The sequence below is a fragment of the Amborella trichopoda genome, chromosome 6, assembly GCF_054954075.1.
Source record: "Amborella trichopoda isolate Santa Cruz 75 chromosome 6, AtrichopodaSantaCruz75HAP2 v2.0, whole genome shotgun sequence".
NCBI lineage: Eukaryota > Viridiplantae > Streptophyta > Magnoliopsida > Amborellales > Amborellaceae > Amborella > Amborella trichopoda.
Window position 1 is genome coordinate 3,845,797 of NC_142341.1, and position 26,983 is coordinate 3,872,779.

At 38.0% G+C, this 26,983-nt stretch overlaps 1 protein-coding gene across 3 annotated transcripts; it reads right to left on the bottom strand.

Annotated features, from left to right (window-relative positions):
- Nucleotides 1-638: 638 nt before the first annotated feature.
- Nucleotides 639-26,473, bottom strand: LOC18434451 (uncharacterized). 3 transcript variants are annotated; one of them, XM_020667383.2, is made up of 9 exons: nt 25,996-26,471; nt 25,104-25,189; nt 22,336-22,446; nt 20,948-21,195; nt 6,854-6,973; nt 6,495-6,636; nt 5,471-5,610; nt 5,327-5,362; nt 639-1,796 (listed from the first exon to the last, which is right to left on the bottom strand). In XM_020667383.2, the coding sequence occupies exons 3-9, from the start codon at nt 22,409-22,411 to the stop codon at nt 1,026-1,028; spliced, it is 1,533 nt and encodes a 510-aa protein (XP_020523042.2). In that variant the 5' UTR covers nt 22,412-22,446; nt 25,104-25,189; nt 25,996-26,471; the 3' UTR covers nt 639-1,025. The 3 variants fall into 3 exon arrangements, with proteins under 3 accessions (XP_020523042.2, XP_011623440.2, XP_088726642.1); XM_011625138.3 differs by lacking the exon at nt 25,104-25,189 and having other exon boundaries at nt 25,996-26,473; XM_088870516.1 differs by lacking the exon at nt 25,996-26,471 and having other exon boundaries at nt 23,890-25,189.
- Between the last annotated feature and the right edge of the window lie 510 nt (nt 26,474-26,983).

Genomic DNA, 26,983 nt, shown 5'->3' on the forward strand with positions numbered 1-26,983 from the left:
AAAAAGCTTTTTTTGTGCAACATACAAGTATTGCGCCGATTTTTTTGGCAGGAGTTTTGCTTCCATTTTCAAAGAGCCTACTTGGTGCTACTGCTTGCCCATGCATTTAAACAGGGCTTACATCTTTCTGTCCCAGTTTTCTCTATTTTTATTAAATTTCTATTCCATACTACATCTTGTAAAGGACTACTACTTTGAAAAGCTATCATATTCAAAGAAAATAACAAATAAAGAAACTTTAGAATCGTATTTTAGGGGGAATCACCATTCTTCCGGTCTACCCTCATGCACTGCTAATCAAAGTAATAATTATTAAGGTGTAACAATATTAAAAACTGAGCCACCGTCCAAATCTCTCTCTCTCTCTCTCTCTCTCTCTCTCTCTCATGTGCTCACGTGAAGTGGAGGTGAACCATGGCTCCCATCCATTCGATTGAAAAATCAGACGACCATGAGATGCAGCTCATGTCAGGTGGATGTGAGCCCTGCCATCCATCTGATAGATAATCAGACGAATGGGAACTGGCAGGAACAACCACAATATACAAATTCATGAGAGCCATGGTCCCTCCCCAACAATGGTGCACATAAGGCTCTCACATGGTCCCTTTCAGCATGGTTTGAACTTCATATGACCGTTTGTAACAGGTAAAGACTTAACTCATGTCACTCCAAGAACAAAAAATCCAACCATCAATTCTTCTGTCAGTGATAAAACAATCTAACATCGAACTCTTTCCAATCATCCAAATCCCACAATAAAGCAAGGAATAAAAGAAAAAAAGAGTTAATTTACAACATCAACGGTTACCTAAGACGACCTTTAACACATGCAATAGAGGACGGCTGACTACGTGAGGTTACATGCTTAACATACACACAGGAAACCAACTCGTCAATATCCTCTCTCCCTTTCCTAGACTGTCTGAACCGCTCTTAGACCTGGCAACTGCCTGAATAACTTACCAAATGGTCACACGAGATCGAATTCCCAGGGTTCCATCAGCAAATGTATGGCCACAATTTCATTGCCTAGAAATGGGGGGCACGGCAGGAAGCTGTGAAGGTTGCACATAGAACCCACCACCTTCTGTTCCCTGAAAACTCTGGTAAGTGTTTGGTGGCGGGGCTGGGTATGGCGGGAGCCCTGAGATTGGCAAAGGATATCCACCAGGCAAAGGCGGGGGACCCAGTGGCGCCCCGGTGCCATAACTGTAAGAGACCCCTGTCATGGGGCCGGGCACCTGCACAAACTGGTGGGCCCCTAGAGGAGGTGGCGGCAGAGGTGGAGGGCCAGGATTCATGGTAGGCCCCACTTGTGATGAGCTTGAAAGAGGCGGGCCTGCACTGTTCTGAAGGGCATCAGGGTGTATATATGGAGGTGGAGGAGGATGAATGAAAGAGGAGGTTGTCGTTGTAGTGGTACCAGACCCACCATCGAGTTTGGGCCTTTTATCAGGAGGGTAGTCATTAGAACAGGAGGGGGCCTCAGCCAAAGGGTTGGTTATAACCCCCTCTGATGCAAGAGATGATAAAACATAGGTAAGCATTTGGGCAGAGGATGTTGAAGCGGCCAGCTTCGCGGCCACAGCGGCGGCAGTCTTGCGGTGGTCTTCGTCTATATGGTTGGGGTTTTCAGAAGGGAATGATGGGCCCGGTTGCGGCGGAGCCTTTGTGACCATAGGGCCCCCTGGTTGTTCCTTATCGATGAGACCTGATGGCGGTTCTTGTAAGTGTGGGCTGTTGTTTCCATTGCCAAGGAGCTGCCCTGCATGGTTGAAGCGAGACTGTGCCACCTGCAAATAAAGGGAGATTTTAAGTCACAATGCTATCATTAGTAGTAAGGTCTGTCAATAGGTTGGGTACCAGCCAGCTTCATCGCTGACCCAGATCTGGTCCAGTTATAGGCCAAGTTTGGACCTGGATGGCCAGATCTGCTAGACCGGACCTGCTGGGTCCAGGTGGTAGCTTTAGGCTCAGACATGATTAGGCTTGACTAGGCAAACCACGGGATGATCTGACACAGCTACCCTTTCTTTTATATACATTGATCATGACAAGGTTAGTTTGACCCGAAACCCCGACCTGACTAGGTTAGATCCAAGTCTGAACCCAGACCCTGATGGATCCGGCTCCAACCAATACGGCCGCAACCCCTGGAACCAGTCAACTTGGAGACTACGCAGTCATTAATAAATGAAGATAGCAATATAGGGAGAATATCATAGTCTAAAGGACTAAAGCAAACCATAACCTGTTGAGGTCATTGTTTGATGAAAATTGATGATGGAAGGGGGGGGGACCCACGAAGAAGATAATGACCCAATACTCTATGTCCAGCACCACCCATTATTTTATTGGAGTATCATTATCCCAGCGGACTATTGTTTTCTGTAGTCCACTGTACTATAATATAGTATTCATTAGAATACTAGTCCAGAGAAAGTATACCAACAGTCAAATGGACCATTCTTTATGGGTATTCCATGCTACATCCACTGGTTTTCCACTGACAGATGTCAGTGATTAACTGGAATGGGGCCCAGAGGGACACTCACCCATACAGGTCTAAACCTTCCAGACAGAAAGAAGGGTGGATGTACTAGTACCATATGGCATAAAGCACCCGATACTGGTATAAACCTTCCCTTATTGTGAGGAAGTCCCATGCAGCTTGTATGTTGAGAAGAAAGCAACAAGATGAAGGATTAGAGAATTGATGACAACACTCCTGAAGGCTTGAAAGCCCTACTAACAATTTGACATGCATAACTTTTATAGTTCACCAGATATCTGAGTGACCACCTTTAAGCTTTCTCAAATGGTCAAAGCAAACTCTTGGAAGGTCTCATCAATTTGGAGTTTTCTTTTCTTGCATCCTAATGTTGGTAACTAAAGACGATCAGAATGAATATGCAAATCATAAAAACTAACCAAATTGATAAAAGAAAACTATCTACCAAAATAAACCTTCAGAGCAATCACTTAATAATATATAAAAGGCACACGCACATTCATCAATGGCTATCATAACGACAAGTGATCAGTCATTAAAAGACAATGTTACTGTGGGGTAGATTAAGATACAAAATGCAGCTGACCAAAAACAAGGAAATGGTGTCCGCAAGGTATTATGATCATTACCAAGTGAATATATTTTGGTAATTTGGGGATTATCACGTGACAAATGTGGGATTGATATTTAAAGCTACACATTTTTCATTAAGATACTAGTTAACACGAACTACGTTACAATAATTCTTTTTCATGACCAAAATGGAAATTAGATAAAAAACATGTTCCTTGGATCTCCAATTTCAAGTGAGCGAAGTATTCCAAGAACATGGACATAAAATGAACACATAAGTCTCTCCAAACCTGTACGCCTCTACAATTATAAGGGAATGTTGGATTGCAGTGGTTTCTTAATGAATCTTGAGCCATTTATGCATAGAGACTACTGTGCCAAACTTTTGCATTATTTCTGCATTTCAAAAGCCTTGGAAAACTTGTTTCTCATTTCTAGAAGTTCAACATCAGGCATCTCCAAAACCCAAAATGACCAAACTCAGGTTCTCAACCAACTAAATTTCATAGGATATTCTGTTTATTGAATTAGAGAGTGTTCTAATCATTATGTACAGCACCTCACACAAAAGCTTTATTGCTTGGCACAACTTAACATCAACCTTGATCTTTATTGCTTAGCCACACTGCTCTGTTAACATGTACATACTGTAGGGAGTTCCAATATGCAAATTTCCATAATGAGCTCACAGAACTTTAAATACAACTCAATCCTCTATCAGTTCTACAATCTTCCTGAGTTTTTTAACTGAATTAACTCCCATCTCAGCAATGTAATTCTAATGTATCATAGGAACCAGGCCTGATTTTCAGCTGATTAGACAAATACACTCACATCGAGAAAAATATCAACACATTTGATGAAGCACGCACTTTCTCTGTGTTCACATCCTTTAAAAGATGAAGGTTTGCCCACCAAGTTTTCTATATTTTTGCAGTTAGTAGTCAGTCCACCCATAACTAATTCACAGTTTCATTTGATTTATACACGTGCCTCCCCTATGACATAGGAGAGAATGTTATTTCTTCATAAAATTCCTTTTTTGTAATCAAATCTTCATAAAAGTTCTATGTTTGTTATGCTTGAAATATTATTGGGAAAATTTCGTATAGAACCCTAATTCCTCATATTATTTCATGGTAGACCCTCCTTCCGTTTTTCTTTCAAGCGGCATAAAGAAACCCCTAAAGATTTCACCGTACTCCCCATCTCTTATCTCTTTCTTTTATTGACTTTTGATCATAAAAATTAGCCCCAACAAATCTTTTTATACCATTTAAATCCAAATACTTTTTCAATGGGTGGAAAGGAAAAACGAGGGTTAAAAAGTTTTTTTATTGAAATGGTATAAAAAGATTTGTTTGGGCTAATTTTTATGGTCAAAAGTCAATAAAATAGGGAGATAAAGAGATGAGGGGGTACAGTAAAATCCTTGGGGGTTTCCTCATGCCGCTTGAAAGAAAAATGGAAGGAAGGTCAGCCATGAAATAATATGAGGAATTAGGATTCTATACGAAGTTTTCGAAGTTTTCCCAATATTATTCTTGGAGTGAATATTCTTATGGATTTTGTAAGAACTCTGAACTTAAAATGATTCATTCATTATAAGATGGCAGAGGTCTTGGAAAACATGGAGAATCTCTACGAAGCTCTCTAATATTTTGAGTCCTGTTAAAGGCTCCATTGTGGGACGGTTGCCCAAAAGAAGGTGACTAGCACCTACTACCCATTAACTCGGCAAACTTTCTACTTTTGTCATGGTCAGCACCTGCTATCTAAAGACAATCAGTTCCCAAAAGCACTACACCTGTAGCATAATCTTTCATACAAGTTCAATGATGGCATTGGCATAACAAACCATATTATATTTTATTTTGGACAGTGATCATACAGTGCTTTAATACCAGAGCATTTGAAAAAATTATCATTTATGCAAATCACATGGTCTTCCTATAAAATGTTGTACTCCCTAATGGACTTTTCAGAAGATATTTCCCCAGCATATTATTGTCAAATGGAAGTGTAACAGTAACAGTATATGCCACGGGCCCAACAACAATCATACTTCCATCATGTTAGATACTAAAACTAGTGAGAAGAAAAAAAATAAGCAAATGAAAAAAGCTAACAAAGGCTTCAGAGAGATAAAATGGCCATCCTTACGAGATGCCAAACTCACAAAGAACATGTTTCATGAAAACAAACAAACATAAAAGCCAAATAGCATACAACTATTACCTGAAGTTGATTACGGACTTCGGTCAATTTGAATTCCTGCAAAAAGAATAAATAAAAAGGCACCTCAGGCTCTAATGTCCAAAAATAAAAAAAATTGAAACCACCATCACTGCTTGCTTTCCTTCTACCCTCTAGCCAACCAACCTGCTCCTGAAGTGCCTCTCTTAAACTGGAGACAAGAGCAGCCCTTGATGATTCAGCCACTGCAAGCTGCTCAATACATTCCCTTAGTATACCATGCTGCTGCTGCAACTCCTCCACAAATTCAGAACCAGGAAGATGTCCTGTCCATAAGGGAATAAGAAATAGACTCTTTACTTAATAAAGAGGACAACAACAACACTAACTGGATCAAAAACAAAAAAAGTTTAATCTAAAGAAAAAAAACATTCCCAACGTAATATTCATAAAAAGGTCATCTGAATTTCTAGTTCTTATGATAAGTGGCACAACCTCTTAATTATTAGGTATGTTAGGAATGGCTTCAAGGAAGAAAGAAGATAAGCACCAACCAAATTAACAAACAATAATGATGATATCAATTTGTCAAACATTCGATAACTTTTTCCTTTATAAACTTCGAAAGACAACTAAAGAACCATTCAAAAAAACAAAAAAGAAGAGACAACTAAAGAATTGAGAAATGAAAAACAGGGATGGTACTTTAAATGATCATCTCAGCATCATATTGAACACGAAGTTACCCTAAAAAATGCTCAACTTTGGTAACAAGAAATTTATAGTAATACAATGTTAACATTCTCAAAAAAAAAAAAAGCTTATCTTTCCCTGATCACATCCCAAAAATGAGTGTCAGGTGAGTCCAAAATAGATTCTAATCTACAAAACACTAGTAGCATATTCTTCTGTCCTAGAAGTGGAATGGAATCTTGAATGGTTCAGATCAGCCGATACATAAATTGTTGTTTGGTCATGTTCTTGATGCTACAATTTCATTGCTTGAACATATGAGTGTTTATCCAGTCATTACGGACTAGTAGTTAATTCTCATAAGTACAGCTTCCCTTAGCACTATGTTTTTGGCATGTCCTATTGTAAAGATCATTCATATACATTATCCAGCACTCTTTTATTCTCCTTTGAAGAAAGTTCAAATTGCAACAATTGACTGTGCAAATTATTCAAGAACATAAGATATCATAATCACCTCCCACATCCTTTTCTGCTTTTTGAACACAGCTAATGGCATTTCTGCATCTTGTTAACACAGATTCTTCTTCCACATGGCCATCATAGACACCCTCATAGCCTGAAACGATCTTTTCCAGTGTATCTCCAACAGCAAATTTCTGAGTTTACATGGAAGGAAAAAATAACAATTATCTCATATCCATCCCAAAAAGAAAAACTACTAGCAACATGCATGCAAATGATAAAATATCTGCATGATTTGGAAATCAAAAAAATATAACATGAATAAATCTGACAAAAAGCAAAAAAAAAATACAATTTTCAAATTACATTTCAAAAAAAGAAAAAAAAAAGGAAGAAGAAAGAAGAACTTACAATTTTCATATTGAAGCCTTTCCCATTTTTTGAATTGTTTTCCAGGTTTCTTCCTACCAGCTCTTCCTTTAAAGTTTGCCCTCGAGAACCAAACACCTTTCTCTCTTCCCATATGTCAATCTAAACAGTAAGAAGCAAAATCCCAAAGATGATCAGAGAACAAATTGAGAACTAATGTACAAAAACTGAAGGCGACTGCACTAACCACTGAGAAAGCATGTAATCATATTGAAGAAAAAAGTTGCAACAAGCAGCTCCTAGAAGGTGCAGCAGCCATTGCATTTAAATTCTTCCATCAACAAAAAATAAATCCATCCTATTAAATGCAAACCCAATTTTGAAAGGCGCAGAGAATAATCTTGTAAAGATGTCCCATTTAAAACATCCATATCTCATGATCTTATTAATATAATTCTGTACTTCTATTTATTTCCAGGCACTTTAATTATTCCTGACATTTAAGGCTTATAGCAGTATCACCTCATACATCACACACTGAATCACTAATAACACAAAAATAAAATGATTCAGTAGCATGAAGTCCAGAAGGTGAAGATATTGAAAAATTTGAGAAAACTAGGAATGACTTTCTCTCTGTATTTCTAGATGGAGGACAACCTAACTGCACCCCATCCAGCTTAAACACCAGATTCAGAACCACGTCTATTTATGCAGAGAAGGACAAAGATAAATGATTCAGAGAGATATGAACTTCTAAAAATTTCAAAAATGATCTGCAAGTTGTAATTTGGGACTGATAGAGAGGGACGAGATATAGACCACGGAAGCTAAACTATATAGTGATCTACCTTTCTTTAGCAAGCTCAGACAAAACAGGATCACAATTGTATGATCATCTTCATGATAGATGATTTCAAGAGACCTGTTATCCAATGGTTGTCTTTGGAGGGTTGTAAATGAAGCCCAATAAATGCAATGTTCAGAGGCGTGAGGTCCAGGCCAGTGGAAAAGTAAACCTAGACTTGCGTGTTAGCAACTCCATTGAGAATGAAATGTCTATAAGGCATTGTGAAGCATAAGTTGGATAGCAATTCTATCGGAAACTTGACCAGGACAGTCAGGTGTTACCCCATGATTCGTTGGGTGGATAAGGGGGCCTTCATGACAGCTGTCAGAATTATGCACTCCATGAGGGGCCAAGATGCTTCTCCGTGGGCATAAGATATTCATAATTTGTTATGCATCCCCTTGCTATAGAAAGTTTTTCCATTTTTTAATAGATAATGATTCAGTAGGATGGTTATGTGAAGTTGCATGAAGCAAACATTAAGTACAATCAAACTTGAATCGAAGGTTATGCAAACGATGCGTGAGCTTATATCAAACCCAATCAAAACTGAGGGTGTAAATCAGTGTGTGGGTCGGATGGGTTCGCATCCAAAAGCAAGCCACTTCAAAGGAGCAGATATTGAGTGCTAGCACAAATGAGTAACAATAAGCCAGTAATGATATTGCCACTAGTGACTAATACCGCAATTGAGTTGTTTCTGCAGTCACAAAGAGGTGATCCTTGTCTTTTGGTCATTCCTCATTGGTATGACAGCATCAAACAATGCAACATTGACAAATTTTAACCAACCAATTTAATCTCATACTTCAACCACTATTTTCTTAAAAAGCTTCATCCAACTTTCTAGCATCACCCATTCACAAGGGAATGATCAATCTCCAATTACGTATAGTCATCCTATATTCATTCCTTTAATGCCTCCATCAAGACCATATATAACTTTCGTCTCTTAGAGGACATCCAATACTTTCAGTATACAAAAGATAAAAAGACTCTCCCATTCTCTAAAATAAATGGAAAAGCTTTCAATACTTTATATTGCCAATACTGAATAACATGCCGACATACTTTGCATAAACCACTTTCCTTCATGAACTGTAATGAAACCTTTATCACCCACATGGATTCTCAAAATAAGTCAATCTCCCGGAATACCGATTGAATCACTTGAATCTCATTCTTTCAATGATCAACTTGACTTCTTTCTTTTCCTTTTTTTTGGGGGTAATTTAAAAAATATAGCCCCCCTAACAATGGAACTCATGACCTCTTGTAAAGAGGTACACAATGCGCCTTAACCAGCACGCCACTTGCTACTTCTTTCTTTTCCTGATCTTAGCATTTTCCTTTTTAGGATTAGAGGGATCAGATTCGCTCATGTGATGAACGATCTTAAAATGACTATCCTTCATGGCCACTAAAGCATCAAAATTGTCATTCTCATGAATAGACCATGAAATAGAACATCTCAAAATGTCAATGGCTCTAAAGCCACAATTTCAGGAAATGCCTTCCTCAACATTTTCAAATTTCCACAATTGATGAAATATTTTCACACATCATTGGCACTAGAATATAAAGGGAGATGGAGCTCCCATCCCTAAGTCCCTAATTATATTCCTAATGGCTTATCTAAAGAAAATCCATCAAATGGAGGGGTATGAAGAATAGAAGAAGAAACTATAGTTGTTGGAAACATCTGTGATTCTGAATCATTTCAAGAATCAGAATCCCAGATTCACGGGTGACCAGATGGTTCCTATAGAATCGTCGCCCATACAATGTATATCATATGCAATGGGAATCCTACCATCTGGGAATCGCACTCCAATACAATAGGAATTGCGATTCCTACCCTGTTGAGATCAAAGACCCATTGACTTGGAATCGGGATTCCTAACTCACAGGAATTGTGCACCAATCCACTCGGAACCATGCCAAAAAGGCAAAGGATTTAAGGATTTAGATTATTTACAAGTAGGAACTCCTCAATATTGGACTCCATATATTGAGTATGACTACCTAGGGCTCCCCTATTATTCGAATCTACATCTTTGACAACCCACCTCTAACATTAGATTGAATAAATAAAATGAAATTACTTTATTTTTATTAAAAATAAGATATTTAATTTTAATACAAATTCTTGAAATTTAGAAATAGTGTAAACTAGAGTTTGTTGTCATCCATAGAGTTTTAAGATACTCATCATTTTATTAATTACTAATAAATTTTAACTAACACAATTTTCAATTAAAGTTCAATTTTTTTCGATATTTTGCCAATATTATACCACGTAAGGCATATTAGTGTTAACAAACTTAGCATGTGACTTGTTAAATCATGCTAGGTAAATCGAGTCGTTAAAGCATGCAAGGGAACTTGAGTCTGTGTAAGAGATGCATAATTAAAAATATCAATATTCTTTAAATTGAGACTTCATTTTCATTGTCTTAAGTTCTAATTTGTAGGAATCAAATCCAATTGTTTCTCTCACACTCACTCTTGCTCACTCACTCACATGGCACTCATTTGAGGATTTACTCTCTCTCTCTCTCTCTCTCTCTCTCTCTCTCTCTCTGACCCTCACCCCACATTTATTTCTACAGTATATTATTTAGTTGACGTTGACGTAGTGAAAAAGTGAGAACATATAATATGTGGAAGAACAATTGCTTGTTTAGTCCAAAAGCGCAACAGTGTGCTCTAACCCATGTTTAGATTAGTTCAGTAATGTGCTTTACAGTGTTTAAACATTACTAGCATGTAGAAATGTGCTTTAATGGTTAAAGTCACATTACAAGGATACTCTTTACCCCAAGGGTGAGGGGAGAAAGAGAGAGAGAGAATCACACATGAGTGTTTATCAAATGATCCAATAAAACATTGTTTTACATTACGTTGTCCAACAGCCAACATGTCAAACATGAGAGAGAGAGAGAGAGAGAGAGAGAGCTGATAGCTACAATTTCCTCTTCTTGTTACCCTTCCAGGCAGCTTTCACCTTTTGTGCCACCATTGAAGACAAAGGGGACCATTGTCAGTGACAACATGGACTACAATCTACGCCTCAATAGTTACGATGGCCTTCAAAAGGATATCAATAATACGTTGGATTGTATGGTCAATTGAAGAGCGGTCAATGCCATTCACAAACATAGCATTTCCCCCTGACACAACAATGATATTGGTTGAAGATTCATTCGTAACATTTCTCCAATCATCTTAAAGAACTAACTCTATATAAGTCTTCAATGATGGCACAAAAGCTCAAAGGCGCTAAGAAGGGTAAGAAGAAGAGGAAATTGCAGCTATCAACTCTCTCCGTAAAATCTCTCTCTCTCTCTTTGTCTCTCTCTCTCTCTCTCTCTCTCTCTCTCTCTCTATAACAAGAAGGATAACAAGAAGAGGAAATTGTAGCAATCAACTCTCTCCCTCTCTCCCTCTCTCTCTCTTTCTAAATGATTAAGGGGTATGCTTGTAATGTTGCTTTATACATCGAACCACATTACTACACACCAATAAACATTGTAAAGCACATTGTTGCACTACGTAGACATGGGTTACAACACACTATTATGTTTTTGGACTGAACAAGTATTACTCTATTTACTCTCACACATTATGTGTGCTCACTTTTTTTGCAACATCAACATCAACTAAATAATGTAACATAGAAATACATGTGGGGTGATATATTACAGAAATAAATGTGGGGTGAGGATGAGAGGGTGAGAGAGAGAGAGAGAGAGTAAATTCTCAGACGAGTACGATGTGAGTGAGAGCGACGGATAGACAATTGGCTTTTGATTCCTATGAAAAAGAATATAGGTCATGAAAATAATGTTTCAATTTGAGGAATATTTGTATTTTCTACTTTGCATATTTTCTACGCACGGACTTCATTTCCCTAGTATACTTTAACAAGTCACATGCTAAGTTTGGTAAAATCCTTTAGGTGGTATAATAATTGCAAAATCTCAAAAAAAAATTATGGAATGCTTGAAATTTTTAAATATTCTCACCATATCATTCGAGCCTTATCCCTTCTATTTGGGTTAGCTACATGAATCATGTTCTTCCATTCTGCTCTATCCAGGGCAATACCCTCAATCAAACCGTAAATAATAAAGGTTCAGGATTCATGAAAAGACGTGGCAGAGTTTTGCGCTAGCTGCCCTACCTAACACAACCCTCCTTTATTTGGGCTTGGGACCAGCATTACGATTGACTCCCCCCATCTAGTTGAGTTCGGAAAGGGGAATCTATGTGTGTCTATGCACAAAAGGAACGAGAGGCTCCACTTAGAGTTTGAGGGGGCCTCCATTCTGAAGCCAGTCTTGCCGGGGTGTGCCCAACATCTAGTGGTCTCCCCTCTTGACTACGCCTGCCAAAAAAGGGAGATTCGGATACCAACCGGACAACTCACCGATTCAGTTACCTATAAGATCCCTATACGAAGTTGGCAAGCCATGTTTCCATCACTATTCCTAGTTCATGTTCCGATCGTCTCCCTTCCCCCTCTCCAGCAAAACAACATAGAAAGAGGTCTTCGTGAAGGAGCTTGTACCTGCCCGCATAGAGTTCTGATCAATCAAAGAAGAACTTCTCATGTAGTGGTAGGCCTTCCTACACTGACGAATGCCTCCTTCTAGGAGGGTAAGCAAGCGTGTCTTCCCTCTAATCGAATTTAACCCCACAAAGCCAAGTGTTTGTAACAGCCTTGGTCCTTTCACTAAAAATCTTCTCTTATTGAACCTCCATTCCCAACCCTCCTTTATCTGGGCTTGGGACCAGCATGACCAGCTTGAGACAGCCATGGAAGACTTGAAAAGTAGATTCGTATATTTGCTAAAAAATTGTAAAATTACTCGGAGAATTTGTTGAACAACAGTTATAAAACTTGTATTTTTCCTAAAAGAATTTCCAAGCAAATTTCTAATTATTAATTGAAAATTTTATTCAAAATTTATTAGTAATTTTCATCCATTTCATTTTCCACCCATTCTATTTTGACCTTCTAATAGCCTTTCTTATTCTACCCATTCCGCTTTGAGCTATTGAGTTTTCTTATTCTAATATTATAATGAACAACCGATAATGTTACAAGTTTTTCCAAGGCAGGATCCACAGATGAGCCTCTTGCCAAGTTGCCATATCATCCCCATAAAACGAGCTCCCATATGTTCACAACTATTGAATAAAAGAATTATTGTGTTGCTAACTTGGGTCGATAATATAGGAAAATGGAGAGATTGAGGAAGATGTCGCACACAAAATTAGAGCTCGGTGGGCAAAGTGGAGATGTGCAACTAGAATTTTATGTGATTGCCGCAGACCAACAAAGCTGAAGGGAAAGTTCTATAGGACAACTGTGATACCAGAATGTTGGGCAAACAAAAAAAGTATACGTATATAATGAATGTAGAGTAAATGAAGATGTTGTGATGGATGAGTGACAAAAAGGGATAGAATTCAAAATGAATCCGTTCAAGAAAATTCAGGTGTGGCACCAATCGGCGATAAGTTGCGAGAAAGTAGACTTCGGTGGGCTGGCAATGTGTGGCGCTGACCCAGTACAGCTCATGTTAGGAGGTGCGAGTTAGTTCACGTGGAAGGATTGAAAAGGACAAGGTTTAAGCCCCAAAGGACGTGGTTGTAAGTCGGAAAAGATATGGGGACTTATGACCTCACTAAGGGTATGACATTTAATAGAGCAAAGTGGCGGACCAGGATTAATGTAGCCAACCCCAAATAATTGGGAAAAGGCTATGATGATGATTGTGTTGCTAATTTGATTTGGTCATAATCCAGCATCCAGACGCTCACTTTTATTGAGTGGAATAATTTATTTTTATTTTGAGCTTGATTTGTTTTTCTAACTTAGCCGACCCCAATTAATTGGAATAAGGCTTGGATGATGATGAAACTCTAGCTTAAATCATTCCCAAATTTCAAGTATTTGTTCTAAAATTAAACATTTTGTTTTTAAAATACATTTAATAAAAATAAAGTAATTCTTTCATTTAGGGAAAGCTTTCTATGTTCTCCCTACAACATAGAAGTTCTATCGTCCCCCTACCATCCAGCCGTCCATGTTTTATCAAGAGAACCACACACCGTTTGATCTTAAATCCGACGTCTCAAAGTATTTTATTTTTAATTTTTTTAATACAATTTTTTTTAATATGAAATTTGGTACGTGCCATCTTCTCATTGGGGCACACCTATAAAAAATATTAACAATAATTTTTTGATAAAAAATAATGATCAAAATACCCCTTGAAACTTTCAGGGGTATTTTGGTCATTTTATTTTATTGAAAACATTTTTTTAATATTTTTCGTTGGTGCGAGTTTAATAGAGGAATGCGCGTCCAAAATTTGGTGTCAAAACAGTTTATAGAAAAAAAATTAAAAATAAAACAGTGCAGAGACGTGACATTGCGATTGGGGCAATCTTAGCCCTCCATTAAAAAATGGAGGGTTGGATAAGGGGAAAGATAAACTTCTATGTTGTAGCGGGAACATAGAAAGCTTTCCCTTTTATTTATTCACTCTAAAACTCTAGGACAGGACTTAGTTAAGGGAACTGGACTTTATGAAAGGGCATCTTGCCTGGACTTTATGAAAAGGCACTCAAAAAATCGATTCCAATGTTAGGAGAGGGCTGTCAAAGACATCAGTTCCAATAATAGGGGAGCCCTAGGTAATCGTACTCGATATATGGAGTCCAATACTGAGGAATTCCTATTTGAGAGGCTTTATGTGAGCCTCTTGAGGTCTTGCCTTCAGCATTTGGATGCTTCATCTTATTTACTCATACCTGTTTGTTAATTATACAGTGCCAATGCCCAGATACAAGTTTTTTCGATTGATCATTAAGGATGGAGAAGGGGACTATGAAGAGGTGGTTTCCTCCCGCCGATTGGAACACCATTTACAGTCTGTATAGTTGCCCCGCTCCCCCCTCCTCCACCTTCGATCACTCTACGGTGATCCCCCGGCCTCTTTCGTTCAGGTCACCTCCTCTTCCCCTTTGGCCCAGGTGCCTCCGACCCTCTCGGAGGAACCTTCTCTTGCCCAGCTGCCTCCACCTTCACCATCCCTCACCCTCCTCACCTCCCGCTCATCATCTCTAACCCCACCGAGGTCTCTACTCCCCTCTGCACCAAGCTCCATTCTTGCTTGGTGGGTTCTTTTCGTCCCAGGAGATACAACTTCTGGTCCATCGAGAAATGGGGCCAGCAGACCTGGGAGGAGCCTCAACTTGGATGCCGTCCTCTAACCTAACCAATGGCTCCATCCTTTTCAGTTTTCCATCAGAGGAAAGCGCCTCACGGGTCTTACAGTCAGCCACTCTGCTGGATTTCAAGGGAGCCTACCTCGCGCTGCGAAAGTGGTCACCGGCCGATGGGTCCTATAGGAAACAACATCTCTAGGTCACAGTGTCCCACCTTCCTCTCCACGCCTGGTCCCCCCTCGCCTTCAGTAGGGTTGTTGAGACTTGCGGCTCCCTTGTTCAGATTCACTGGAAATCCCTTAAGTTCCTCTTACCTTGGGTTCTATAGGCCTGCTTTTGGAAGTCCTAGACCCCAGTCTCCTTCCACCATCCCTCTGGCTTGAAGTGGAAGGGTCCTTCTTCCTCCTCCATATCTTTTTGGTCCCTGACATCCCCTCCCTCGTCTCCCAACTGCTTTCCCCCCTTTGACCTCTACCAACCCCATCCGCCAGACTTGTTGGACTGTTTTTCGTATAACAGGAAATGCCACCAGAATGGCCGGTGCCACCATCCACCCAGTCCTCGTTCGCTCCCCACCTACAGTACGATGATGTCTGCCCCGGTTGGCACGCGACCCAGCACAGCTGGAAGCCATCACCAAGAACAGGGAAAACCCGACAGCTTTTTCCTTTCCCTCATAACAGAGTTGACCGCCCCCCTGGTCGACATGTCAGTACTGTCCGGCATGCCTCCCCTTGGCCCAAGTTTTATCAACGTCCATGCCTCCTAGAACTACGTGACGGCAGGGAAAAGCAAGGAGAAAAGTAAGACAGGCGATGAAGTCATTATTCCAAGTGCCAAAATTTATTGTCAAGGCCATACTTGAAACTAATAAAAATGGCAAGGATGAAAACTCATAGAAAGTATGTTTGCATGTTTCTAAGTAAGAGATTATAAAATGAGGTACAAATGAAAAGCTTTTCAAGTTTTCAGAAAATACAACCAATAAATGGTCGACAGAGTTGTTAAAGGAATGTGGTGAGGTTAGCAGAGATTATTCATTCCTTTGCAAATAGGTTCTGGCAGCCAAAGTTAGTACGCAGTTCCAGAAAAATCATGGTTGAAGCACAAGATTCTATTGGTTAAAATTCACTATGCAAAAGTCTCATTGTTGATACTATTACAACAGCAACATATGACCACCGAGATGAAAAAGATCATCTTTCCGTGATTGCAAAAAGAGCATTACTTTCCAATGCTAGGCAGCTTGTATGCAAAAGTCTCATTGTAGATACTACTATAACAGTAACATATGACCACCAAGATGAAAAAGATCATCTTTTTGTGATTGCAAAAAGAGCAATACTTTCCAATGCTAGGCAGCTTGTTAGAGTCAATACCACTTTCATTATTCATTTGTGTTAGTGATTTTGGACTTGGTATTTGCTCTTTTGAAGGCTCTTGGTTATGGTTCTTGTTTGTTGACCTAAATACTCAGCCTAGCTCAACAAGACTCCACGTCAGGTTTGACCTATAATCCAACCTAGTTGATTGGACCAGATCAAGAACAGAGAAACCCCTCACAGGCCTTATATAGCTGCAAGGAAACAACAAATTAATGAAACAAAAGAAATACTGTAGCTTTGGCCTGACAGGATGTTGCCGTGATCTGACCGATTCTGATCCGAGTTGGGTTGACCAGACCTAGTCTTGAAAGACCTTGTTGGGTCTGCAATTCTGCATGCTTCTGGTTGTGTACCCTTGGAAATTAGTGCTTATGTAACACCCAAGCACAACTTTCTTCTTTTAAAGAAAGGTGACAATTTTACTAACATAAAATTGGCATAACTGTAGTTTGAAACCATGCAGTTAGACCTGGTACTTGCCCATGTCAACCTAACCGGGCCCATTGCAACTTCATTAAAACCCAGAGTAGGTTTGGTTATTTAATTTAAGAAATAGATTTTTTCACATTATGACATTTCTAAGAATTCTAAAATACTATTCTAAAATACCATCAACCAAATTAAAATACAGTAACAGAAAAAACCGCTAGCAGAGATGAGGACGCATCTACAAAGATCTACGTGCAATGAAAAAAGAAATCTGGGATTTGAGAATTTCGCATGATGGTTACAGTGTTGACAGATGCAGCACAATATCCCAGATTAAAATCCCTATAGCTAACCTAAAGAAAAAATAATGAAAAAAAATAAAAAAAATTATCCCACTCTTTTCTTTGACAAAATATCTGCAGATTCATGCATATCACAAGGGGACATGGAAGAGAGCAAGGAATCACCAACCAACACCATTGCCCTTGCCAAAACATGAAGAACTAACGATGGGACTGATACTTCTTGTCACCCATCCAATCACTACTAAGCTGTGCTTCTACAGTATGTTAAAAAGGGGAAAATGACTGACCTAATGTAGCCCTACCCTTTGCAAATTTGTGAAATACCCCACAAAGCCCCCAGATGACCACAAAATCTTCACTGAAGAATCTTCACCAAGCCACTCATCAAAACTGATGGCAGAACTATCCATCAAACTCGTTGCTTTGGGTTAAAGGGAAAATAAAGAGTGACCTCCCTCCAATTGGGAAGCAAGCTAACCGCACCATAACCCTTATACTTTGGGCAAGCCGAAGTACAAATAAGGATTATGAAAGAAGAATCTAAAGAATATCCTTTTTGTCAGTGGGCAATATTTGAAAGTGAATTGATAGGGCCATAGGAACAATCACTGTAACTATATTATCATTAAACATAATTTATTTACAAAAAAGAGCCACAAAAAATTTATAGCAATAAACATAAAACAACAAGCCAATTAAGGAGGAAATTTATCCAAACAGGTATATCATATTTAGAAACTCCTAAATTTTTCACATTAGGACATTATTGCAACTCTGCAAGAATTCCAAATAAAATATATTCTTGTGTGATGAAGTCATGATACATGCATGACTTGCATGCATAAATGCACATAACAGACCTTAGACCAAGAAAAACATATCTATATAAAATGAAGTGTACATTAGATTTCTTCTAGAAGTACCGCATTTTTTATTTATAATGAAACAGAAGTTTTTTAACCATGTTAGGGATGTTTGTCTAGAAAATAAAAAATTATTTAAGATTGGGTTCCTTGCAATATTAGGTCCTCTCTTTATCTCTCTTAAAATCATAAGTGGCCTAACACATGTCTATCTCTCTTGTCTTGTTCTTGGATTTCTCTCTCTCAAAACTGGAAACTAAGAATGTGGTGTAAACCATCTCAACTCTCTTTATCTCTCTCTCTAGAATACTCCATATGTTCTAATTGGAACTCAATTCATTGGTCTTTTTCATGGTTGTTGGGTACGGGAATGGGAACGGTTCCGGGATCGGGGGCGGGATCGGCGGATCGAAGCTATATTGAAGATCCCTGTGTTAGGGATCGATGCCCGTACAGCCTCAAAGGTTGGGATTGAGGTCCATGTGTGTTGGGGATTGAGCTCCTTTATTACATACGATCGATAATTATTATATATAGGTGCGAGATCCTATACATAAGAAGCGAAGTTCCCAAGGGCATTTTTTTTAATTTCTTAACTCAAGGAGCGCATTACTAAAAGTGACCCAAAATATTATTGGAACGAGGAATAAATTTTATAGAAGTGAGCTCCATTTTCTTAGAACACGAGTTCCTCGTGTTGGTAATAAGGATATGTGGCTTTAAGATGTAGCTCCCGGTGTTGTTAACCAATAACATATAGGCTTAGTCCTTCTATGAAATAAATAAGAAACTTTAATGTGATCCCATATTGGCAGGATCTAGATGCCATATATGGTGATGCTTGTGTTCCGTCATTTTGGAATCTAAATCCCAATGCACTCTGGAGCATGAACCATAAGACTAGGGAACTAGATCTTGTAATGTTCAGGAACACGAAATTAAATTGTAGGGAACTCGTTCCCTTATAAGATGGAGTGAGATCCCGAAAACACTAAATTGAGTTTCAGACGGGATCCGCTCCGGGATCAAGAGAATCGAGGTTCTGCAAGGGATCGCTAAGCAAGGGAGGAGATCCCGGTAACTATGGGCTTTTAAAGCAATAACACATGATATTTTTATTTTTTTTATAAGATTTGGGAACTTGTAAGCTTGGGTTTTTGACCTTGACTCTCTCCCCTCCACGTGGGCTTTATTGGAGGGGGAAAAATGACCAACTTGCCTGTCTTTCTATAAAAAAATTTGGGTCTCTTCCTCTTCCCTTGCGTTTTTTTTCTTTTTCGAACCCGGCACTACCCTCATTGTTCAAGCCACAAGTCTCAAGTCTTGCAACATTGCTCCTCCTTTACCTCGATAATGAAATGAAACCAATAAAGGTGGTTTCACGGTCTAATCGAGGTCGAAATCACTTACCCCGATGCTTGACCCAATACCAGAATGCATCTAAGATGCTCGATGATGGACATGGAGGGGGTCGTAACCCTGAGATATCCTCATTCATGGGCCTGAAGTTGGGATCTATTACCAGCTTGAGAATAGGGTTTTTGAGGAGCTTGAAATCAGAGCTCCAAACCCCAAAGTTAAGGCTTGGACTCCAAAATCAGGGTTCCTAGGCATGAAATTTGGGCAGGGGACCCTGTCAGAAGGGTTTGTGAACTTGGAATTAAGGTCTGGTACAATGAGATTTGGGCTTGGGACCGTGAAATTGGGGCTCGGGACCATGACATTAGGGCGGGGAACTATGAACTTAGGCTCAGGGTTACTGAGGAGGCGATCCCTATTGTGGAAGAATCTGAACTTTATTTGAGAATCATCAAAGCTCACATTGATTTGGATTCTCAGCCTGCCATTTCAGACCGAAAAAATTTGAATCATAATAGAGAAGAGAACACCATGTGAGCTTCTAGTAACTTCATTTTTTCTGCAATAAGATGCAAAAATGCCATCTAGAAGGACAGGGCTCAAAAAAAGCAGCAGAAGCAGGAGAAAAGGAACAAACCTTTTTTTATTGAAAAAGGGCCAAGTTGGTCATTTACCCCTCTAAGAAACCCCACATGGATGAGGGAAGGCCAATGTCAAAATTCAAACCATGAAAGGTCCAAAATCATTTAATTTTTTTTCCTGAAAAGGCCCCTATTAATACCCGTCACTCATTCCTAAATCCCCTTATTTTCTGAATCTCTCTCCCTCTTCTCTGAGTGCTTTCCTGTGCATTACGTGGGCTACATACCAATCATACCTTAAACCAATGTAAAATAACAGTGGAGACTACTTAAACATATAAAAATAATTCAACAAGATTGTCATAGCCATTCCATTTAAACAATAAAAAGCAAAGCAAATGACATACAATGAGCAACAACCACAACACATCTACAGAGCCATTCAAAATCCAAACTCCTAGACACTATATATTAGCAAAAATTAGTAGACATTAGTAATCCTATTTATGTTGGAAATCTTTCAAAAACTATTGTCTATCAATAATAAAAAAGGTTCAACAAAAGGGTCACTATTTTATTGTCACATAATAAATGTTTCTAATGAATGACTTCGAGATATAGAGCTTCGCAATTTATGCTTGATTCCCTTATAATGAAATTAATCACTACTTTTGGCTTTCTAGCAGACAGTTCCCATCTTGACTGGGACCCACTGTCCTACTATGGCATCCAACTTAATCTCAATATCATTAACTATTCCAACATTACTCCCTAGAACTCATTGTCAAATTTCCATTAAAACCTAATCAGAGCATTTACCATGCTTAGCTCAAACTTCAGACTTGAGATGCTAGTTAAACCTAAGGACATAATAACCATAGAATATGATCAAAATCTTGGCTGAAATTCAACCTAATAGAAAAGCAAACAGATTTACTCGAACATAACCTATTAAATGATGACATACACTGCACAACAATTGAAATACATGGCTAAAAAAAACGATCTAAACCAACTATAATTCAAGCTGTAAACATTAATTGACATTAAAATAGACGTGCAAAATAATTGAACTATCAAAAAGAAAAAGAATAATGCCATAATCTGAACTGCACATACCAGTCTCTGCGCAGCTTTTCGGCTAAAGTCATCACCATTTTCCAGTACATCATTAAGAGCATCTGGTAGAACCTTCCAAAACTCACCAACAAATTCTGCACCCTTTCGCCGGCTATTCTGCAATATATCATTTGCAAGATAGAGGAAAGACACTCGTTGTTCCCTTGGTGAGCAATGAAACTGCCTATGCCAAGTTTCCACAACCTGTTTTGCTTTCTTTCGATGGAAGATACACCAATGTGACAAAGCTTAACTCTATTAAGGACAACTCAATAAACAAAAAAACGAAGCTTGTGACAATATTATCGAGCAAATAACGCATAAGCTGCATAAAAATTGGTTCCAAATTAACATCATAGCATAATGATAGCATCAGCTTTTTGGATTACGATATTTTTTATTATTATTGTTATGACAGTGTAAACAATAGCAGGAAAAGTGCTTTAGGCAAGAGACTTGGACAAAGGCATCATGATGATTGACAAAGCTGAAAATAATATTTTATATACTTGTGGATGACATACAGCGGAAAAATGATATCCATACATGTAAGATAAGAGTCTATATGTTTTGAATGTCTCCAATTTGAGCAACACAAAGAATTGATGATCAGATAATTTCTTTCAGATGGGATCCAAAAGTTAAAATCAGTTACAGCCATGTAGCAAAAATACTAGAGAGAAAATACAAGCAAAAACCAAATATTGGCTGAAATAACTCATTAAATGTACATATAACTGGAGAACGGTCATATTGGAATAGCAAACGACTTGCAGCTTTCTAGAAGCTTTTAATCTTGCATATTATGAATCAATTCCCATAAATTGTGGGAAAAGCCCCACTATTACAATGTTTGCTGGGGTTTATTTCTGATGTTCCAGACTCAGAGTTTCCTTTCAATATTGCAGTGACTATCAATTCCCACAAATTGAGGGAAAAGCCCCACTATTACAATGTTTGCTAGGGTATCTTTCTAATGTTCCAGAGAGTTTCCTTTCAATGTTGCAGTGACTAACTGACAATTAGGTTCACATCCTAAAACATTCAGCTTTCAGAGTTTCCTTAGTGCCATTTGGTAGGGGAACATTGTCCCTTCTTCCTAACCACCTGCTCGTTTAACCTGCAAGCCTCATCCAAGCTGACTAACCAAATGAGGAAACAGAAACTGCCAACTAAGGAAAATAAATATCACCCTTAAAGAATATTAATCATTAGAAAAAGAAAATCTATTCAAGACCATTAATGAAAGAACAATGATTGAATAACAAATACTGAGAAACTATAGTATGGATTAAAACACACAATAACTTATAGGCACCAAAAAGATAAAGATCACTAGCTTGTGTACTTCAACCACTTAACAGTCAAATTACAAATGAAAAGGATACTCTCAATGCTTTGTTGTGAATTGTTGAGCTTAGCAAGCTTGTCTACCAAAATTTGTCCATTAAATGTGCCGTTCATTGCTTCTGATACTAAAAACTACACAAACTTTCAACCTACAACAGAACAAAAGGAGAACCCCAAGTTATAAGTTACGATGATACAAACTGAGTAGCAAAAGAATACTCAGTCTAACATCCAAATCAGAACAGATATCAAGATATCAATTATGCATACGCTCCTACCCCTTACTTGCAAGGCCCAAGTGGGCTCATCAACTCACACAAAAGTTCTTCAAATATACATATTAATAAAATAAGAGGTCCTTCAACTTGCATGGCTTGGCTGGTGAAAAGACTAGGACAATGTCATCCGCCAATTAATTTATTTTGGAAATGTGATATTACTTTATTAAAATGCTTAACATGAGATGAATTGACCAGTAGACACAAAACAAAATAAGATAAGCAGTGAAAAAGTAGTAAGTGAGTTTGAGCATGTAGACAAAGACATCGTATCAAGGAAAAAGCTTTAGAACTTGAAGAGAGAGATAAAAACCATGTTAAGGACAAAAGAATAGGAGGAAGTAAAGTACAAGGAATGAGAATGATGCAAGTGCTCACATCAATTCCAAAAGTGAGCACCAACTCCAAAATGAAATGATGTTAATGCCCATAATAATTCCAAACCAGTATGATGTTAATGCTAATGTCAATTCCAAAAGGGGATGAAAGTGTAAGCGTGAGTAAGAACAAGAGCCTAAAAAATATAAGACTATGGTGGTAAATAGGGATGTTAAAGGAAGATATGAACATTTAGGGGAATGAAAAGGAAGTAAGCATTTTGCCAAAGACATTAAAGAGGGATATCTATTTTCCTCTTTTAATAATCAGGGAAAGTAGACAGTTGAGACAAAGAATGTGTTGCAAGTTCATTTCCATCCAAGATAAATTACTGCAAAACTAGTGCACGATCCAACAAAAGATTGTGACAGATGAGTATCCTTCCACGGTGCACAAACAAATCAGCAGGATTATTAAAACCAATGGTTTTATATTCGCTTCAAAGCCCACATTAATTTCGCTGGAGAAATTCAAATTTGACAGATTCAAGAGAATGCTTTGTGTTTCTTACAATAATTAAAATGAAAATATTGATATTAATACAATTAAGAAGATTATACAAATTAAGGAATATATAAAGGAATCAAGAAAAACTAAAAAGATTAAATGTTATAATAATCCGCAATGAACTTCAATCATTTAGTTATACACACTTGTCTAGGAAATAGTAAAACTATCCAGCCATTGAGATATCATTGCACAAACTAAGGCTCCACCTGGATGCATGTATAAGTCAATGATTCAATGGTCCTACATGTGGAACTTTTTATGGGCTGTTTGGTTGATTGATTTTCTCCACTATTATCTAGAATATTATTACAAGAAAGTGTAACAGAACTTATCAAGTACAAAGGTCATTTCTTCAAAAAAAATCAGGGGAATGTTTGGATGCACTAATAAGTCTATTTCCTATTGAGACTTGCCAAATTGACTTACCTTGGGATCAGGTCAAGTCTGAAGCCGAGTAGGGGTTTCAAATCATCCTTTCCTCTTTAAATGTTATATACACGGTGCACAAAAACATTCCCCCATGAAAGGTTGGCACGTAAAGGAACCCAGAAAACGCATGCAATTTAGAGCTAGTAAATTGCAATTATCGTATAGAATATTAGCATGAACACCGAGAATAAAACTTGCACGAAAACATCAACTGCATTGAGGAAACATAAGGGAGGGAATATAAAAAAAAAAGTTGATAAGAGAATAGAATAAACCTAAAATTCAAATCATTTAACCAGTGAAACAGTGATAAATTCCAAAGAATGGCCACCAAAGACAGTGACCAAGACCACACAGACCCAAGTACTCAACAGGTTTAAAAAACAAATAATCAACTCGCAGCTTACGCTCCTATGCAGTCTCTCAAAGAACTTGACCCCCTCGAGTATAAAACATAAAACCGATAGACAAAAATGCCAGAAAACCAAACTACTTGTTGTCTATAAGGTGAATCTTACTTATTTTCTAGTGCCTGGAGCAGATGACTTTTGGATTGGCACAAAATAGTCTCACCAACTCATACTCAAGTATGACAAAACGGGAGCATCAAGCCTTTTGATGAAAGGGGAGTATATGCACAACCAACAGTTCAACTTTATAAAAGCCAAAGTGCAAAAACTACAGGAACCCTAGAGTTAAAAACAAGAATTCAACACTAATTATTAAAAAACAAAAAAGAATAGAAGTGCAACCTTCAGAATATAACTTAAGGTTCACAAAACTATATAGTTTCGACAATAACATCCCTTCTTTAATTGTTTTAAATCATGTAATTACAAGATTAAATCACATGATAACTATTATCAACATAGGAAGACTGAACTTGACTGGCATAACTGTCGCCTTCACAGGCCCCTGATTCTTAAACAATGCCTTGCTGTCATTGCTCAAAATTGTTAAGGTGACTGGTCAGTGTTGAGGAACTACTTGCTGAATCACTGGCTCACTGTGCCAATGAGACAGCCTTCTTAAGCCACTGGTTTTGGAAATTAGGCTGCCATTGCAATCTTGTGGAATTCACTCACTACTTACCACGATCAAAAAGAGATGTGTTTCTGTTAGTTGAACCAATCTTTCAAGAATGAGATCTTAAGCTCTATGTAACTTCATAGAACCTACTGTATGCACCACAATCAGAAAGAATCTCTTACCAATAAAAATTCCCAAGAAAATAATGGGGAGCTTAAAAAATTTAGGAGTTTCGCAATGGCGGGAGAAAATAAAACAAAGAAACTTCCTGCACACACCATAAAAGAAATTCGTCAATTTTTTTACAAATATCCAATATATGCATTGAAGGATCCAAAGTAAAACTTCGCAGAAACTACCAATTTCTCAGGATATTTATGAAAAATCGCTAAAAAAATAACAGTTGAATTCCATTGCAGCAATATTTTTAGGTTAAATCACCAAGAACATTGTACAAGTTCCTGGAAATCTCTAAGCCTTGACACAAAACAGATACCGCTTAATAGTTGCATGCCATTAAACTCATCTTCAAAGAGGACACCCCAAAAACATTTAATGAACAGTAAAAAATCACACTTCTCAAAAAATTCTGGCAATAACTCATAATTTCTGGAGATTTTTCCGAAAAATCCCTCTCAAAATCGTGATATTCCAGTGTAAAGTTTTTAGCTTAAAATCAGAAGTAATTTCTGGTGATTTTTCCGAAAAATCCCTCTCAAAATTGTGATATTCCAGTGCAGCAAGTATTTAGCTTAAAATCAACACAAATACCTCCAGAAGTTTCTGAAAATCTCAAAATCTTAAAACAAAAAAGATACCCACTAATAGTTCCATCCCATTAAAACAACTCATTCTTCAAAAGAAACTCAAACAAAGCAGTCCAGATTTTTTTTTTAAAAGAAAGCCAAACAATGCAAACAGCAAAGAATCAAATCCCAAACCTAGAATAAAATAATAGAGCATTGCTCACTAGCCATCTCTACATAAATAAATGAAATTAAAGAACAAATGCCTACCATCTGCATTATTTATTTATTCAAGAATAGGCACAAGAAAACTTAAGAAAAATCGCACCTTTTACGCCAAAAGCCCCTGAAATAGATACGGACCAACTGGTCTGTATTTATAGTCCATTGATTCTCAGAGTTGTGTCAGTTATTGCAGAGTAAAAACGTGCCGAGAATTTGTTCCTGGCACAAAGTGGCTTCTTCGCTAAATTTTCTCGTGCTTTTCTCCACGAGAGAGAGAGAGAGAGAGAGACAGAGAGGCGAAACACACGAGGGTGAGAGAAATTATACACCCGAGAAGAGAGAATAAAGAGAGAGATTATGGGCGCGAGGGGAGAAGGACGCAATTTTGGAAGAGGTGGGGTTTTATAGCCTAAAGAATCAAAGTAAGGCTGACCTGCTTCATAAGCTTAGGGGTCGCAATGGACCCGGTACCGACTTGAGCCTGGAGGGAGAAAGCCGATCCCGGTCTGGGCATGGCATGAGTTTAAATATTGGACTCCGTTAGGTCTGGGTTCAAATCTATTTCGGGTCTAAGTCCACTTGGGTCATTTTTTTTATCTACCAATATATGAAACATATTTGAGCTTATTTAAATAGATAGGCATTTTAATTTTTCGATCTAAGTCTAACCGCTCCGGTTCGAGTCCCAGGTCCCGGACTATATTTTCGGGTCTAGGTCCGGTTCCCCGGTCCCATACTATATTTTCAAGTCTGGATCCATGTCCCATATCATTTTTTTGGGGTCTGAGACTGTGTCCGGTAGGACCCGTATTTGACCTATTGCCACCCCTACTCACAAGATGTAGTTTCGGTATTAAAAATCTTTGTACTGGCTTAAAAAATTATTTTTACCACTAATCATAAAATTTAAATTTTCAAAACAAGTGTCGATTGAGCATATCTATGAAAACGTCAAAATCTTGGTAATTGATGGTTCAAAAAATGCCTTACAAGATGTATTATTTTCGAGACTTGAAATCTACTTTTTTCTTATGCTCATACATCATAATGTCGAGTTGATTTATTTGAGGATTTTTTAACATCAAAACAAT